This window comes from Aptenodytes forsteri, unplaced genomic scaffold (assembly GCF_000699145.1).
Source record: "Aptenodytes forsteri isolate BGI_AS27 unplaced genomic scaffold, ASM69914v1 Scaffold1, whole genome shotgun sequence".
Taxonomy (NCBI): domain Eukaryota; kingdom Metazoa; phylum Chordata; class Aves; order Sphenisciformes; family Spheniscidae; genus Aptenodytes; species Aptenodytes forsteri.
Window position 1 is genome coordinate 3,615,701 of NW_008795035.1, and position 16,200 is coordinate 3,631,900.

Here is a 16,200-nt window from a genome sequence, read left to right on the forward strand (position 1 = left end):
TTTTTTTTTTTAAATTTACTGATCTCGGCCCCCCAGCTCAACCCCAAAGCACGCCCCAAAGCACACCCCCGGCACAGCGCAGCGCCGAGCGGGACCGCGAAGAGTAAGCGCGGCTCGGGGGGGAGCGCGGAAGACGAGGTGGGGAGCGGTCCCCCCACCCCACCTCCCGGCCCGTACCCGGGTTAATCGGTAACGCTGTGCAAACCCAGGTGGAAAATGCGCCGTGCTCCGGACTAGGAGGGAGGAGATGGTGCAGTGCCCCCGGCCGCTCTGAGCGCCTAGCCGAGAAGACGCTGGGGTGTGTGTGCGTGTGGTTTGGGGCTTGGGGGTTTTTTGTTATTTTTGCTTTTGCCTTTTCCCCCCCTCTCTCCTTTTTTTTTTTTTTTTTTTTTTTTTTTGGCTTTTGGCTCCCAGAAGGAAAGAAAACCCTACCAAGATTCTCAGATGGCTTAGAAAAATTAATAATAATCTGTGAAAATATGAAGTCGACCGGTTCTTGATTTTTTTCCCCCCATCCCTCCCCTCCAGCTCCCCAGCCCACTGCTGAGATTGAGATTAAAGGACCTGTTTCCTGGAGGACGAGGAGAACAGACACGTTTCTGGTGGTGTAGAAGGGACTGATGGCAATGCTTCAGAGTGTAGCGGAGACGCAGGAAAGAGATTCAACCTGTTAACAAAAAATTAAGCAGGGGGAAAATACCAACGGGAAGGAAACAGAAAGATATATATATATATATATACACACACGCACACATATATATATATATATATACACAATTTAGAAGTATTGCCCAGGTGGCCACAAAGCATGGGCTGTGCTCCAAGCATCCACATCTCTGACAGCAGAGTGGTCTATCACAGTAGCAAAGAGTCTGAGGAGTGCAATTCCCCTCACCAGACCAACACAACCATGTCTCAACAGCAGCAAGGCAACCCCGTCCCAGGATTATTCATTAAATCCTCCAACACATCCACTTATAAGGTGAGGACTAATTCCTCTAAGAAAGACAAGAGGGAGAACAGCCAGAGCATGGAGGCAGAGACCCAGACCAGCAGATCCAGTGTTAAGGTAAAAAGGGTGCTAAACATAAGCACTGTTTCTCTCAGAACAGGAGTTGGCTGTAGCGGTTTAACCCAAGGAGTCTCCCTGCCGAAGCGATACGTTGCGGGGGAGCTTTTCCTGGCTTGAGCTATTACTTTCGTTTATAAACTAATCGGTCTCATGAAACGACTTTACAGATGTACCCAAGCCTCTTCATTCCACAAAACGAGTTTTCCTAATGCTGGGAAGGAGAGCTGTGTAATTGTCCTTGTCAATCGTTAGAGCCAGGGGTGCGGGTCTTGCTTCTGAACGCGGAGGGCCCGTCCGTCCGTCCGTCCATGGTGGGACTCTGCCGTGCATGGGAGCTGCACTGCCACTGACTCCTGTGTTTTACATGTTTGTTTGTGCTGGGTCGTCCAGTGTTGCTGTTTGCGCTTGTCGTGTTTGGAAGCAGAGGCAAATCGCAGTCTGAAGCGATCTGCTGGCGGGGCTGATCAATTTGCATACCTCTTCCATTCAGAAAGTTGAAAGGAGAGCGACAGCGGGTTTTTGCTCTGGGTACTGATTTACATTAACAACTTGTTGACCTTGTCTGTTGCTGCAAACGGTATTTTTTGGAGGGTTTTTTGCATGTGTGTTAGTGTGCATACTTTTGTGCAGAGATACAACATAAAGCTGTATGAAGTCGACAGACACACACTGAAAAAAATTGTAATTTGTGTTTTTTATTTTTTTTTTTGAAGTGAGAGAGTTAGTGGTGTGGCGTGCTTGCTTGTCTTTTTACTTTCTATTGATGGCCTGTTTGTTTATGGGTTGTACCTTTGTTCCTAATGCTATAGGTTTTGATTATTTCATATCTTTGCTTTTTTGGGGGAACTATCTCTATTTCGTAAAAATAAGTAATTGCAAATATAAAAAAAAAATCAAATTGTAGCAGCCATGGGGATATTATATAACATGGCTGATCTGCTCTGAGTTACCATGATAAGAACTGAGATACACATGCTGTAAATATAAGATACAGGCTTGAGATGCAGGCAAGAACTAGCTAAATGTCAAGCGTTTTGCAGACTCGCAGAAACTCTAATGATTTGTAGTTTTCGTAGGATTTTTACGTGTTCATTAAGATGGCTTCTAGAGTATTGACCTGGAATAATTTTTTCCAGTACTGTGAGTGATTTTTTCTTCAATTGTTTTCCTCCAGATATAGCAATCTCAGTTCATAGGAGTTCAGAAAAAGTCTAGAAAATGCGAAGTAAGTAGTGAGTTGGAGGAGGAATTAACAATACCTAAGGCAGAACATGAAGCTGAATGGTGTTATACTAAACTAAATTTTTGTGTTAATAACACTGTACAGGAAACTGAACTTTACGGCCCTGTTCACACATGATAGACATGCTTATGGCATATTTAACACGGTAACCACAGTAAGGAAACTTAAGTTGTCATCAGAATCCTGACAGTTGTTTTGCTAGCTGAATTTTTAAGTGTGATTATAATTGCACATTACAAAATCTAAGCAAAAAATATTCTTAAAATTAATATTCTGTGAACTTGTCGTCCGTGTGCTTGCTTATGGGGAAGAAACCAACTCCAAAACCTGTTTCCAGAAGCATGCATAGGAAGCAGTCTTAGTTTTGTTAAATTTTGTTGTTCGATTTCAAGAACTTTGTAAAAATTCTTGTTACTAGGTTTGGATAATTCAGCCAGATGCTATACGGTTGATGTTGGTTCATATGCATACTGTAATCTCATTGGCAGTCATTCTGATTTTTATCACTCAGTCACATTTTCTGCCCTTGTCATCACCCTAAGCACATTGCTGTGAAATGTTGAGTTTTGAGAAGTGAGAGTGGAATTCTGTTTGTGGTCAGCTGAATACAAAATCTGTTGGACACATCACATCTGCATGATTTTCATGTGCAAAATCCTATAATGCTCTTTAGAGCCATAAAGCGGCATGGTATTTCATTCTCTGCTTTTATTATTAGTGTGTATAGTATGATCAGATTTACAGTTCTGAGTGTGCTAGATAACCACGTTGTCTCGGAGATTGTGCTGGAGAAGGGGCTATGCTATCACTGGAGAGCAGTTTTCGCTGCACAGTGAAGTTGTGTTAAATTTTGTTCGATTTCAAGAACTTGTAAAAATTCTTGTTACTAGGTTTGGATAATTCAGCCAGATGCTATACGGTTGATGTTGGTTCATATGCATACTGTAATCTCATTGGCAGTCATTCTGATTTTTATCACTCAGTCACATTTTCTGCCCTTGTCATCACCCTAAGCACATTGCTCTGAAATGTTGAGTTTTGAGAAGTGAGAGTGGAATTCTGTTTGTGGTCAGCTGAATACAAAATCTGTTGGACACATCACATCTGCATGATTTTCATGTGCAAAATCCTATAATGCTCTTTAGAGCCATAAAGCGGCATGGTATTTCATTCTCTGCTTTTATTATTAGTGTGTATAGTATGATCAGATTTACAGTTCTGAGTGTGCTAGATAACCACGTTGTCTCGGAGATTGTGCTGGAGAAGGGGCTATGCTATCACTGGAGAGCAGTTTTCGCTGCACAGTGAAGTTGTTTGGAAAGAAACAAAGTGTGAGAACATTGAAGACAAGGGACAGGAGCCTGAAATCCCTGAAGCCAAAAGGAGCGTTGGGCAGGACGTTGTGCTGTTTTGGAGTTAAAAGGATTTTTGATTTGAGGAAGAACTGTTAGAATTAGGGGGCTACTAGGAACTATTGCTGTTCTTCAGAGTGTGTAGTACACCCTTTATGGCCCCTGAGATACCCTCACATGAACGGAAGATGCTACAAACCTTTTGTGCTTTGGCCAATGGTGGTGTCATCAGAATTTATGTGAATAGCCAGTAACCGGCCTGAATGGCATTTTCACTTGGTTTCAGGGCACTTTAATTGAAATTCATTCACATTCTTTTGTTGTATATGCACAGATTAAAGCCAAGAAAGTCCTATGTGGGAGCTTGGAAGAAAACTTGGCACATGTGTAAATCTAATATTTTCGCTTCTGCTGGCATTAGCATTAAGTTTATTAATATATGTATAATAGGTAGTGCAATAACTTTTATTGAATCAGTTTGTTAGCTATAGTGCACATTTTTCAAGTCAGAAAGTGTCATTAAAAAAAAATAACCCATGCTAACTATAAAATGGCATTATATCTATTGGTAATTAGCCCCCAGACTTATTCTGGCTTTATGTTTATGTCTTATTATATCTTTCTTCTGGTGAAATAGCAGAGGGTCATTTGCTGGATGCGTGGTGTGAGCACACTATATTTTGTAATTTGCATCAATTTACAAACTGTAGCTAAAAAAAGTTAACCTGTTCTTTCCTAATATGGAAAAACCTAAGTTTATCCATAGCAAATTTGCAGAGCAGTCCTGAAAGTCTGTATGTGCAGAGATAAATGCCGTAACAGCTATTTCTGGTATATATGGGTTTGGTGATAGTATATGAGAAATGGAGGAGCCCTTTTAATAAATCATATTTGATCATGGCACTTGTATCTCCCTCCTTAATTAGTAATTTCATACGTGGTTTTAATTTGAAAATTTATGAGCAGCTTGGAATCCAAGTGCCATATCTAAAAAGTGAACCAGCCATGAAAACCCTTCCCTTGATTTTCAATGTATCGACTCCACAGCTTAAACTCTGTACTTTTCCCAGTGAAAGATGAGCAAGACTTAAATGCAGTAACAGTGACTGAGGTTTGAGTATCCAGTGCTACATTAAAAATATCAAATGACACTTACCCAGTACTGTTGCAAGGGAGAGTTTTCCTGTTGGTTTTTTTTTTGTTAGCTCCAAAAATCTCAAGAAAGTGGACTCAAAATCATGATAGTCTGTCTTTTTCATATATATTAGTTAACGATTTTCTTCTTCAGACATTTGTGTTGTTGAATTTATGATAAAGGTACTTGGCTTTATAGGAACCTGCTTAAACACCTTTAGAATAATACCTCTGTTTAATCTATAGCATAAGTGGAGTAAATGCTGGAATGGTATAAGGACTTCATGGGCATTTATTTAAAATTTACTTGGGTATTCATAAGCATATGCTGTCCCAACAGCATGTGTGTGTGTGTCACTCTTCTATAGTGCACTAATATACACTGTAGCACATACATTGCGCATTTATTTTGCCCTGTCATTCTTTTACGTATGTGAGATTTCCTTCCTCTTCTCTTGTGTAACTCTCCCTGTCACGTATATTTAACACAGAAATATGTGCGTTTGGGTGTGAGGGGATCAGAGAGTAAATCCAGACTTCCTTTATTTTAAATTAAAAGTAGCCCTAAGCCAGCAGGGCTAAATGTGAAATAGCCTTTTGATTTATCAGCTGATAAGGGACAGCCAGTTTAAGTCCATGGCCCTACAGCCAGTAAGTTTTCTTCATTCAAACCCTGTGAAATTGCCGGAGAATTTTGCAGTCACTGCAAACCAATGGTTGCATAATTCTGCATATAGGAGGCTGTATGCTATATTGTACCTGCAGTGCTGAAGTGGATCTTGTTTCAGCATTTAGCAGCAGCACATTATTTAGTCCGTTAAGCCGTCTGCTCTTTTCCTGTCTGTCTGGTAATTCCTTCCCCTTGGAACACACGAGCTCTCTTTCCCTTTGAAACTCCCACACGTACTGTCCATGCTTCCACTGAGGCCATCCACCCTCTCTTGGATTCCTCCCTGTTCCCACTGAAACTGTCCTCAATCATTTCCCCGACAAACCTCCCATCACCGTTTCCCTCCCACTTCCACTGACGTCAGCCCTCCTGTACAGAGATCCTTGCTCCCACTGAGAGGATCCTTCCCACGCTGAGATACACAAACTTTTCTCAATCTTTACGGCTCCAGACTTTCAGGATGATGCTTTTTATGCCATTGTTGCAAGGCATGAACCCTTTTCTCCAGGGGATGGGAGTCTAATTTTTAAATGGTATGAAGTGAACTGGGTTCATATTTAAGTCTATTTTTTATCTTTACCTTTTAATTTCCTGTTGTTTGTAATGTAAACTGGAAAAAACCAAACTGTAAATCACTCAGAGCGTATAGATAGCTACACTACTAAGATAGCATAAGCTGTGTTTTCAATTTTTAAAGCGTTGTTATCAGTACGTCTCCTGATGATGCAAACCAACTCATGCAAAATGTGTCACTGCATCTGAGAGCAATTCCTTGTGTGACTGAGATGAGCAAGGTTAGACCCTGAATTTTTGGAGTACTTACTGTTGGCAAAAACTTCACTGGAACTCCTTTCAGCTGTAAATTCATCTGCCAGGCACGAAACACTGACTTCTCTCTGCCCTTTGCATTGTTCTTTGCTGCCCCTGGTCTAAGCTTGCTTTGTGTCTCTTCCCTGGCCATTTTAGGTAGTTAATTTCTAAGCTTTTCCTTTTCTGCCACCTGAATGTGTCAATAGAGGAAGTATTAAAAACAAGCCTTTATTTCTACAGTTCTAGGTATTTATCTTACTGTGTTGTACCCTTTGTATTCTTAATTGTATGGCTTAGATTGAAGTGTAAGTACATCCACAGTGAGAAATTTTCTAGTTGTAGAATGTACTTAGAAGCCAGAAGAACGGGAGGTGATACTAGTTCTCCCTCCCTTTCTACCGTTCCCAATATTACATGTGGTGTGACATTCCAGTGCAAGGTACCAGCATTGCCTTGCTATTTCAGGTGCCAGCAATTCAGATTTTACATCCAAAATGCTAAGTCTAAGTATAAATTAAAGATATGAAATGGTGAAACGGTTACACCCACTTGCAGATACTTCACGTTCAATGAATTTTAGATTAGAAGATGCCTACAGTCTGTGTGAATATGAAGAATGTCTCATTAAGAAAGTTGCTCATAGTTCATTTGAAACTTAGAAAAAATACTGTCTGGAAACTGTTTTGCCTCTCATGTTGCATGCTTTAATATCTGTTCCTCATGTTCAAGTAAATGTCCATGTCAAGAAAATGGGAGGTATTTGAATGAGAATTATTTTTAACATCCATTGAAATTGTTATATCCAACAGTTGCCACTACCAACAGTGATAAATTGCTGTTTTACTTTATCTATTATATGAACTTTATCTATTATATGAACTTTTGTTTACCCCTCTTGGCTTACCCTCTTACCTTGAGAAGGGACTCCAGAATTGGGTTTCTTAAGCAATAGTAACAATACACTGAAAATATTCTGCTTTTTGAGCATTTGGAATGCCAACTTACTTTCAAATGAGTCCTCAAGGAGGAAATAAATATTTAGAGATACGGACAGATAAAGCTCTTATTAGCTCTCAGCAAAAAGTGAAAGAAACCTGAAGCAAATATGGTAATGAGCAGACTGTCCCCAGGTGAAATTGTTTCCATACAAGCTTTACGTAAGTTGTCATTTTGTCAGGGGACCACAGAAGCACCTGCACACATGAGAGAACAATTTAGTATTGTGTTCTATTTTGGTGGTGTGTATGGATATAATATACCCGCACTGTAAACAGCTTTACCAGCCATGGATGGAATTAAAACATTGTTAGCAATGTTTCCGAGATTGCACATAGAGCGTGATTTCATGTCCAAAGCGCAGTTTTCCAGGTTTATTGCAGTGTTTTATATGTCAGACCCATTCATCCAGTGGGGGTTCACTAGGAATTTGCTTGGCCCTGTGACATTCTACGCATTGCTATCAGTCCATTGGGTAAAATAATTAGGTATCTTCATTTAACCATAATTTAAATTGGCACAGGATGACAAGATGCAAATTGAATAGCTTTAATGTGCACGACATACTAAATAGTTTTATTGCCCAGAGTCAGATTTTTAAGTTTTCAAAGGCATCAAGGAAGCGATGTTGTGTTAAAGCCCTCTGCTTTTCAAAAAGATTTCGGCATCCAGCCCCTTTTAGGTTCTTTCTTAAAATCCCTGTTAAGGCCAAAATGTAATAAATGATGTTGGTACACACGCTGTGAAATTAAATAGCGGAGTCTCTAATTTGTGGATTCTTCCAGACCGTCCCCTTTTACTATGAGTTGAACTGTTGGCCTCAAATCAAACTCCCAGGCCCTTTTCTCCTCTTCCTTGTAAAATCTGTAAGTCTGTCACTCTACATAAAGTAAAAAGCTTAGCATTCTGTAAAACGGCTCCCACATGTATGGCTTTGTTTCACGAGAAAGGACGAGGGCTAGAACCTACTTTTTGATGTGGAAATGCGTTGACGTGAATTAAGTTGTATCTATTTTCAGTGTGGTTAACAAGGTAATTTGAGATGGGTTTTGATAGTGTTTTAAATGTTTAGAGGTAGTCTGCATATGTACGTAGAGAGTTAATGTCCCTGCAAACAAAAGAACTTGGAATAAAAAAGGAATATTCAAGATTTAAAAGCAATTTTGGGAATAAAATACTGTTGCTAATGAAAGACTGATTCCAGTATGAGGGACTCAAATTAGGATTCCCATCTTTGCTTGGAGAAGGAAGAAATACTGCTTTTGGTTCTGCTGCTTTATTACGATAGACAATTTCTGAGCACTAGAACCCTAGAAATTAGGATGACATATTTTTGTTGGTGTAAAGACAATCTCCTTGTTGGCCAGATAGGTCTTTCATTCCTGAGTGAACTAAATAGATACTATTTCAAGGAAATTTTTTTTTTTTTTTAATCAGGATAGAAATTAATCTGTTTGTTAATATTTTTAACAGATTTAAGTTGCGTCTGTTTCTTGATCGGAAATGAGGATTCACTCTTTTTGCAAAAGCACAATCATTTTGCACATTAATTTGAAAGTTGCACAGGAAACTTCAAACATTTTATATGCCTGGAAAGATCAAACCTTTTCAAGTAAGAGGTATTTTCCTTTGTAAATGAAACTTCTTACATAGCGACATGAACAGATTTCTGATATTGTTAAGGGAAAAATGGTAACCTTGAAATCTTTTCATTGTTTTTTAGATTTCCCAGTTTCCTAAGTAAATCCATACAAAGAAAACATAGAATCACTGGGCAAGTACGAAAGAATGACATCCTCTACTTCCCATTGTTTTTAACTTTGAGTTAGCAATGACCTTTAGCTCCCTACTGGGATGCGGTGGAAACTTTATGAGGCCCCATCTTACTTGCCACTAAAAGACAACGTATTTTTAAAGTTACACATTTACCATTGCTTTCTGTCTTTCAGTCTGAGGTTCTGTTATCTCTAATAAAATTTAATCAGACAAATAACCTCAGTAAGCAATCGGCAAAGTAAACATTCTTTATAAGGATCTTGTTTGAAAAAGCTATGCTAATGTATTAATTAAAGCACAACAAAAGAACCTTGATCTGTATTGAATACAACCTTCCTGTATTTACGAGTATCTACACTTTTGCATTGTCAGATAGATGATGTTCCTCACTCATACTGAATTATCAGGATTGCGTCTCTTCTGACACTGAAGTGTAGAACTCTATTTTACAACAGTGGTTTTAATTCCAAGTTTTTAAATGCACAAACGTATCTGTGTGATAGGTAGATAGGACAAGATCAGCATTCAGCTGAGACGACTGAGTTTGCAGATGTGTATTTCTTCTTTTTGGAATACTGTCTGCTGTTTCTTTCAATTTTTAAGTTGTTTTTTTTTTCCCATAAAAGTTTGGCGAGAAATTCCACAAATGGTTGAAGACAACCACACCTACTATTCTGGTAACCTGAAGCAAAGTGACTTACCCTGCACACTGCTGCGGTTTAACTGCCTGGTAAAATTGCACTTTTCCATGAGCTGTAACTCAGTGATAAGTATCTCGGCATAAGACGAGTAATTCTACAAGTACTGGAATCCAGAGCTCTGCCACACACTGAAGTGTGGATGGCACTGGGATGGCTGGCAAGATATCTGCATTTTATTTTTCAAAACAAAGCAAAGAGTTATTTTCAAAAACTGAAGAGGTTTATTGGTGGGCCAAATTCTGACTAAAATGACAGTCCTTCAACCCCATTAAAATCTGTGGGCTTGAGGGGTATACCTGAGGCAGAACTTGGACTGCTGTGTTTACCTCTCACTATGGTAGAAAATAGCTCCCTATTGGATATGTGATTTGAAAATAAAAATAGTGGCAATAATATTTGTATTAAGGGCTAAGTTATTTTCTGTCTTTCCAGAAAGACATTAGTATAGCTCCAGTGAGCAAGTTCCCGGCTGTACTGAAGCTAGTGGCAAAGTTCTTATAATTTTCAGAACAGCCAGAATTTGATCTCTAGTCTGTAACCAAAACTTCCCTGGCTTCTTTGAAGTGCAACTAGGGTATCAGCCCTTACGGTTGGGTCCCATGTTTTATGATTGCTTAATCCATAACTAATGCAAAAAACCTACCAATAACTGATATTATTAACTGTCTAATGATGGGAGTAATGGGATAGCAAATTGATTTTTTTTTTCTTCTCAGCTTCTTATAGCAGTGAGGGCTGTTCTCAAGCAGTAGCTGCATAAAGAATATAAATTACTGTGGCTTCAGGTCATAAACTAAATCTGCATGTCTGTTGCTGTTCTTGAGAGTGGTGACTCTCAAAGTTAAAACTTTGAATTTCTAGGCATTCAAAAGGACTTTTTTCTACGCATTTGTACCTGTGTAGTTCTCCACTTGCATCTGAAGTGTGTTGGGATGTGTTATGTTGCTTGGTGCTTTGTGGTCGCAGGTGATCATTCTGTAAGTAATGATGCAGCGGTGTGGCCAAGGCTAGAGATACTGAACTGAAATCAGAAGAACCAGACTGCCACTGGTTAGTGTGTGGCTCTTCGGCCAACTCGCTGTGTGTTTCTACTTGAACGCTTGATCTTAATCATGTGTCATGCAGGATCAGGGCCATCATATACCCAGGAACATAAGAGTCGCACTCAGATCAAACTGTGTCCATGTAATGCAGTGCTTTGTTTCTAACAGCAGTCAGCAGAGTGTGCTTTGGAGAAAGATGCAAGGAATCTATTTAAAAGTACAAAAATGAGAAGAGTTTTTTATGTTCCTCTTCTGGCTTTAGTCTGGACATACTGATTTACTTCTCATTTTTCACAATTTTGGCATGTCGTATGATAATGATAATGTTTTATCTCCTTAAAACTTGGTTGCTAAGTTGACAAATGCAATTAAAAAAAAAAATTGAGTGGAATTTTTGAATGGAGGATTAATTTCCAAGCCAGTGTTAGCACATACTTAGCAGTGAAACACCATCAATGTGGATCGTTTATGTATTTGTTTCTGCAAATACTGTTGCAGGGACCAAGAACAACTGATGAAAGTGTTTAAAAGAAAGCAAAGGGGGTGAATTGTAACTAAATAGGGGTTTGCATTTTGAAGAGGACTTCATGACCAGAGAAGCTAGTGCTTTTTTTCATACATAAGGCAGAGTATCCTGCAGATGAAAAAAAGCTGAGGGTAACGTTGATATTTTAGAGGAACAAAACACTTCAAAGCCAGGCAAAGAGGGTTTTGCAAACCCAAACAGCTTTTGTTTTGTTAACAACTGCACTGCGAGGAAGAGCAAGTCCTGTGAACTCGGACACTGCTTCATGCTTCCATTGATTCTGCTGTAACTTTTAATTCACTTAGTATTTGTTTTCTTTTTGTCTTTTGCCGTGGAAGTGATCTGCTTTCTGCAGAATTTTGGATGAAAGGGCTGTTCTGCTTATACTGTCAATTAGTTACGTTATCGTATGTCCTCAGTTCTGGAAATGATGCGTCCTGTTCCTTGCTATTTAATGCCATGGCGCTGAGCTCTGTCATGAGAGCAGTCAGGTTGAATTCAGTGGTAGTGCTGTCAGTCACAGCCCCTAAGCCTAGCAGTGATACTTTTTCCGTCAGTGGATAATCTAACATTTTACCTTTACCAAAGTATGGAATCTTTTACTTTGGGGTAGCTGCTTACTTTTTAGGAGGGGTTTATCTTTTCTGAAATACTATTACAAGTTACAGCTCTTTAAAATGAATGTGTTAGCGCAGTAGCTTGTTGGGAACCAAATTTTCTCCAAAAAGCAGCTTGCACAGCCTTTTCACAGTGCCCTGCCTCTGGCAGTGGCAAGAACCAGCTTCTTGGGGATAAGAGAGATTTAGCTTTTATGATCGTTGTTAATAATAATAAAAAGTCATTAAACTAATGAAACTGCTCAGTGAGGAAGCTGATCTGTCCCTCTCACCCCTGGCTTTGGTGAGAAGGGCAAAGACAGTATTTGTCCCTGAAGGACAGGCAATAGTGTCAGCCTGCTTTCTTGGTAGCAAATGTTAAAAAATGGAATTTTGGTGGGCATTCTTTACTTTTGGTTCCTAGAGCTAAATATTGATGTATCAGCTTATGATATTTTACTGAAAAACACAATTCTGCTGTCACTGTTTATACGTTATAACATTTGGAAGATTTCTTTTTTTTTTAATATCAGTGCAAAGCCTCAAAATTAGAGTGGGAGTGGGGCAGAGGGAGCAAGCCCTGCTAGTGGTTGGCGGGAGGTATGGGAAATCTAACGCCTTGTCTGATCCTCAGACTTAGCCCCTAGTCACAGTGTGACCATGGGAAAATTGCCAGGCACCAAATTTTCGGAGGAGCGTGATTGAAGTTCATATTTTCTAAAAATCTAAGCTCTCTTGTGGATTGCTTACAGTGAGATTCATAGCTGGACTGTCAAAAAAGTGAGCTGAAATTGCCATCTCTTATTTTGCCAAACTAAAAAGGACTTCTTTTTGGAGGTTACACAGCTCTGAAGTTTTCTTCTAACTTTATCTTGGCTGTTCTGATTGCTAAGAGCTCTTACAAGGCTCTCTTGTGCTCTTTGGGCAATATTAAAGTCTCTTCTGCTGTGCTCTGCTAAGGTTGTGGCACACTGTTAATGGGGTAAATTTTGCTTTGTGGGGTAACCTTGCTTTGTTGGTATACAAAGTCTAAGCAAACTAGAGAATTTTAAGTACTGCAGAAGTGAAATACACCTGGTGCAGTTTCAGGGAATGGAAATCTTTTCCTCCGTTTCTTCTGTGAGCCTTTGAGCTGTGCTAGGAAGTGCAGGCAGTAGGTATTAAGAGGTAGCTGTGATGTTCAACCCTTTATTCTATGGACAGGAGTTATGTGGATTAGGAGGTGCCTCCCTGATACGTTGCACTGCTCTGTCATTGCCTCCTAAATTTAATCATGAGGTCAAGACCAGAGGCTCGTGTAGAGTGTAAGTGGTGGGGTCCAGTGCTTGACTCTGAGGTCACTATGGGGAATGGTTTTGCTTGTAGGTTGCAGAAGTCTCAGTCGTCTCCACAGGGATCTTTACCTAGTTACGGAAGAGTGATTTGTCCTAAATGGTTGAGAAGCCTCCTAAATTTTTCCACCATCAGTTGGAGCAAGGACAATGTCTCCCTCAGTCAGTTGTTTCCTAAAGTGTGTGTTTAGCAATGAGGCCATACGGTCTCTTGCCCTTTCTCCACGGATGACCTGCAAAGAAGAACTATCATCCCCCCTCAGGAAACCTGACACTTTTGGTCAATGGCCCCTTACATTTTTTTCCCCAGCTGACTGGCGTTCCAGCTGACTGATCAGAGAAGTACCCAGTTGCATCCACTTGTTAGGATTCGCTGTGCCAGTGGTATTCTGTTTCAGGATAAAGGTACCAAGAAGGAGCATTCTGTTGAGCATATCTGAAAGCAGAGAGGCACTTCCCTGGCTGTGGCCAATCACTTTGACTACTTCAGGATCTAGTTTCCCCTTACCCCTGTAACAATACACTCAGTAACAGTAAATACACATGTGAAATATTACCTGGGAATCTTTAAATGCTTGACTACTATTAGCTTCATGCCACTTTGTAAGAGTTACAAGGACCTGTAAAGTACCTCGTTGGTTTTTTTTAATCTTCCCCCCCCCTCCATTTTGCAGAGAGGTGGATGTGGGTGAAGGGCTTGGCATTTTTTTCATCATCTTTCCCAACACTGGGAGGTCCCAAGCCAGCAGGTAGAATTTCTAAAGGAGGGGTCTCCGCAGCCTGTTCTAAAATAGTTTAATGATTTTTAAGGTAAGCCAACAAAACATTTCAGGTAGAGGGAAAAGCATGACAAAGGATTGTCAGGGTGAAGGGATTATGGCTAACAGCACTGCACCTCTGCTGTTGCTGGGTGCTGCAAGAGGTCTTCATATCCTTAAGAGCCTGAGTTAGGTTTGGGAAACCTCAACCTCTGTACTGAGGAATGAACTGAGGCCAGTGGTAATGGTTTGTTGAAACCCAGACTAATTGATTGCTATAACTCAGTTTGGTTACTACAGATATTTTTGTCCTACAACAGACATGAGCAGACTCTCCAGAGTCAATACAAATAGAATACAACCCCCTGACTTAGTATATATACCCTAAGGTATATATACCCTAAGGTCTTATTTTTTAATCTAGCTTGGACAGGGTTTTTAACGTGTGCTAACCTGGTTAAGGTACAGGAAAGACAGTGATGCGTGTTGAAGTGCTTTATTCAAGGCCATGAACAACAAGGCTGGAAATACATGCAGGGAGTATAGAGCAGCTTGGTCTTCCTAATGCTCTCTGAAGTTGTCTGCCTTCATCGGACTAGGACAAACCTCTCGGATTGTGGCTGCCATGTCAATGTACCCATCTGCAGAACTGAGTACTGAGAGCTCAGACCTTCACAAGAAGGTTTCCTCAGGAGGCTTTCCTTCCTCTCTCCAAGTCATACATGTCTTTCTAGAGGTCAGGCTATCTTAAGAAACTGTCACTGACTGTTCTCAAGTGCTTATGCTTCTTAACTCTCTAAAAATAGAAAAAATTATGAAGCTCCCTGACATGCTGGGACAGCCAAGGGGCTTTCTTTAAACACTTCGTAAAATAGCACTATCTCTTATCACATGAGCTCTTAATTTCTCGGTTCAGAAAAGTACACAGCAGTTTCCTACAGTGCATAGCTGGGCACTTCCAGAGCCTGCTTCTTCACACAAAATTTTTGAAAGATGACTGTTAACTAAACTTGGCTTAATTAAGTTGACAATTTCACAGCTACTTTGAACAGCTCATTAACTGCAGGCTACAGCTTCTTTGCAGCCAAAGCTCCACAATACATCATACAGTGAACCTGCTGACAGGAGGGTACAACTTCCAACTCATGCTTCAAGAGATCAGATTTATTACTGCAGTCCTGCTTCTTCTAAAACCAGTTAAGGCCTCCTTTAACAGATACTGAAAATACTTTGATCTGTAGTGTAGTCCCACATGGCGCTGCCTAGTGCAGATACCACTTTGCATGTTAAAGCCAATGCTGTTTTACACATGCTGCCAAGCTGATAGTGGTGTTGGGGTGAGGGCAAGTGGCTGTGGCTGAGTTGCGTGCATTGCAGCTCCTGTACGATACTGATTGAAGTAGTAATTTTTTCACTTTTTTTTAATTGATCATACATACGCAATTCCTTGTTACTCAGCTCACTTAAAAATAGAGACTAGTTCATTGTTATCTGTTTCTTTATATGATCTGTTTCTTTAATTGATCTGGTTTATTTTTGTGCTTTGTCCTGCCCGCCTTTCTCCCCAATAGTATAGAAAATTTAGTCTCTCTGAGAGTTGTTAAAACACCTGCTGAAGGCAGTGGAGACTGAGCTTGCTGACGGCAGTTTAGCTAGCTGGGTTTCTTCAACTTGGCCTTGGAGAAAGAGTAAATAATGTTTCAAAGAAGTTTGCGAACCTCTGCTGCCCATGACCCTGAAAGATCCCATCATATGTTACCGAAACAAGTGTCTAGGGTCTTAGGTGATGAGGTGTCCTCCTCTCACCTCGGTTGTTAATATTGCAATAGTCTGTTCTTTGCATTGGTGATTTCTTACCGACATGGTTAGGGTAAAGCCCTGCTCTAATTGCAGCAATACTGATACTACCGTGCTTGTGACAGCATAGTTTATGCCATTTGAGAGTACAAATACAATGGTGTAACTTCTTCCACAACAAAAAGTTTTCCTGTATTTCTTGACTTGTGGAATTATACTTAGGACGCATTTCTAATTTAGGCAAAGTCTTAATACAGTCCAGGCCAGGACTGTATGAGGAATGTTACCTAGCCTAGAAATGTCAGTGAGGGATTTTGATTTTTTAAATAATATTTTATACTGGAAAAATCTCTGTTATGGATACAGTGATACTATGGGGGGGGGGGGGGAAAAAC

At 40.1% G+C, this 16,200-nt stretch overlaps 1 protein-coding gene across 4 annotated transcripts in view; it reads left to right on the plus strand.

Moving 5' to 3' along the window:
- The window catches only part of PDE8A (phosphodiesterase 8A), a 161,246-nt gene that overhangs the window by 29,356 nt on the left and 115,690 nt on the right, over positions 1-16,200 (plus strand). For 2 of the 4 annotated variants that reach the window (XM_009276524.2, XM_009276525.2), the window contains exon 1: positions 399-1,069. The exons of 1 other annotated variant lie outside the window; for it this stretch is intronic. In XM_009276524.2, coding sequence (XP_009274799.1) covers positions 809-1,069 — 261 coding nt within the window. In that variant the 5' untranslated portion in view covers positions 399-808. Of the gene's footprint in view, positions 1-75; positions 139-398; positions 1,070-16,200 lie in introns of those variants that run through there. One more of the 4 variants, XM_009276526.2, reaches the window with a different exon arrangement.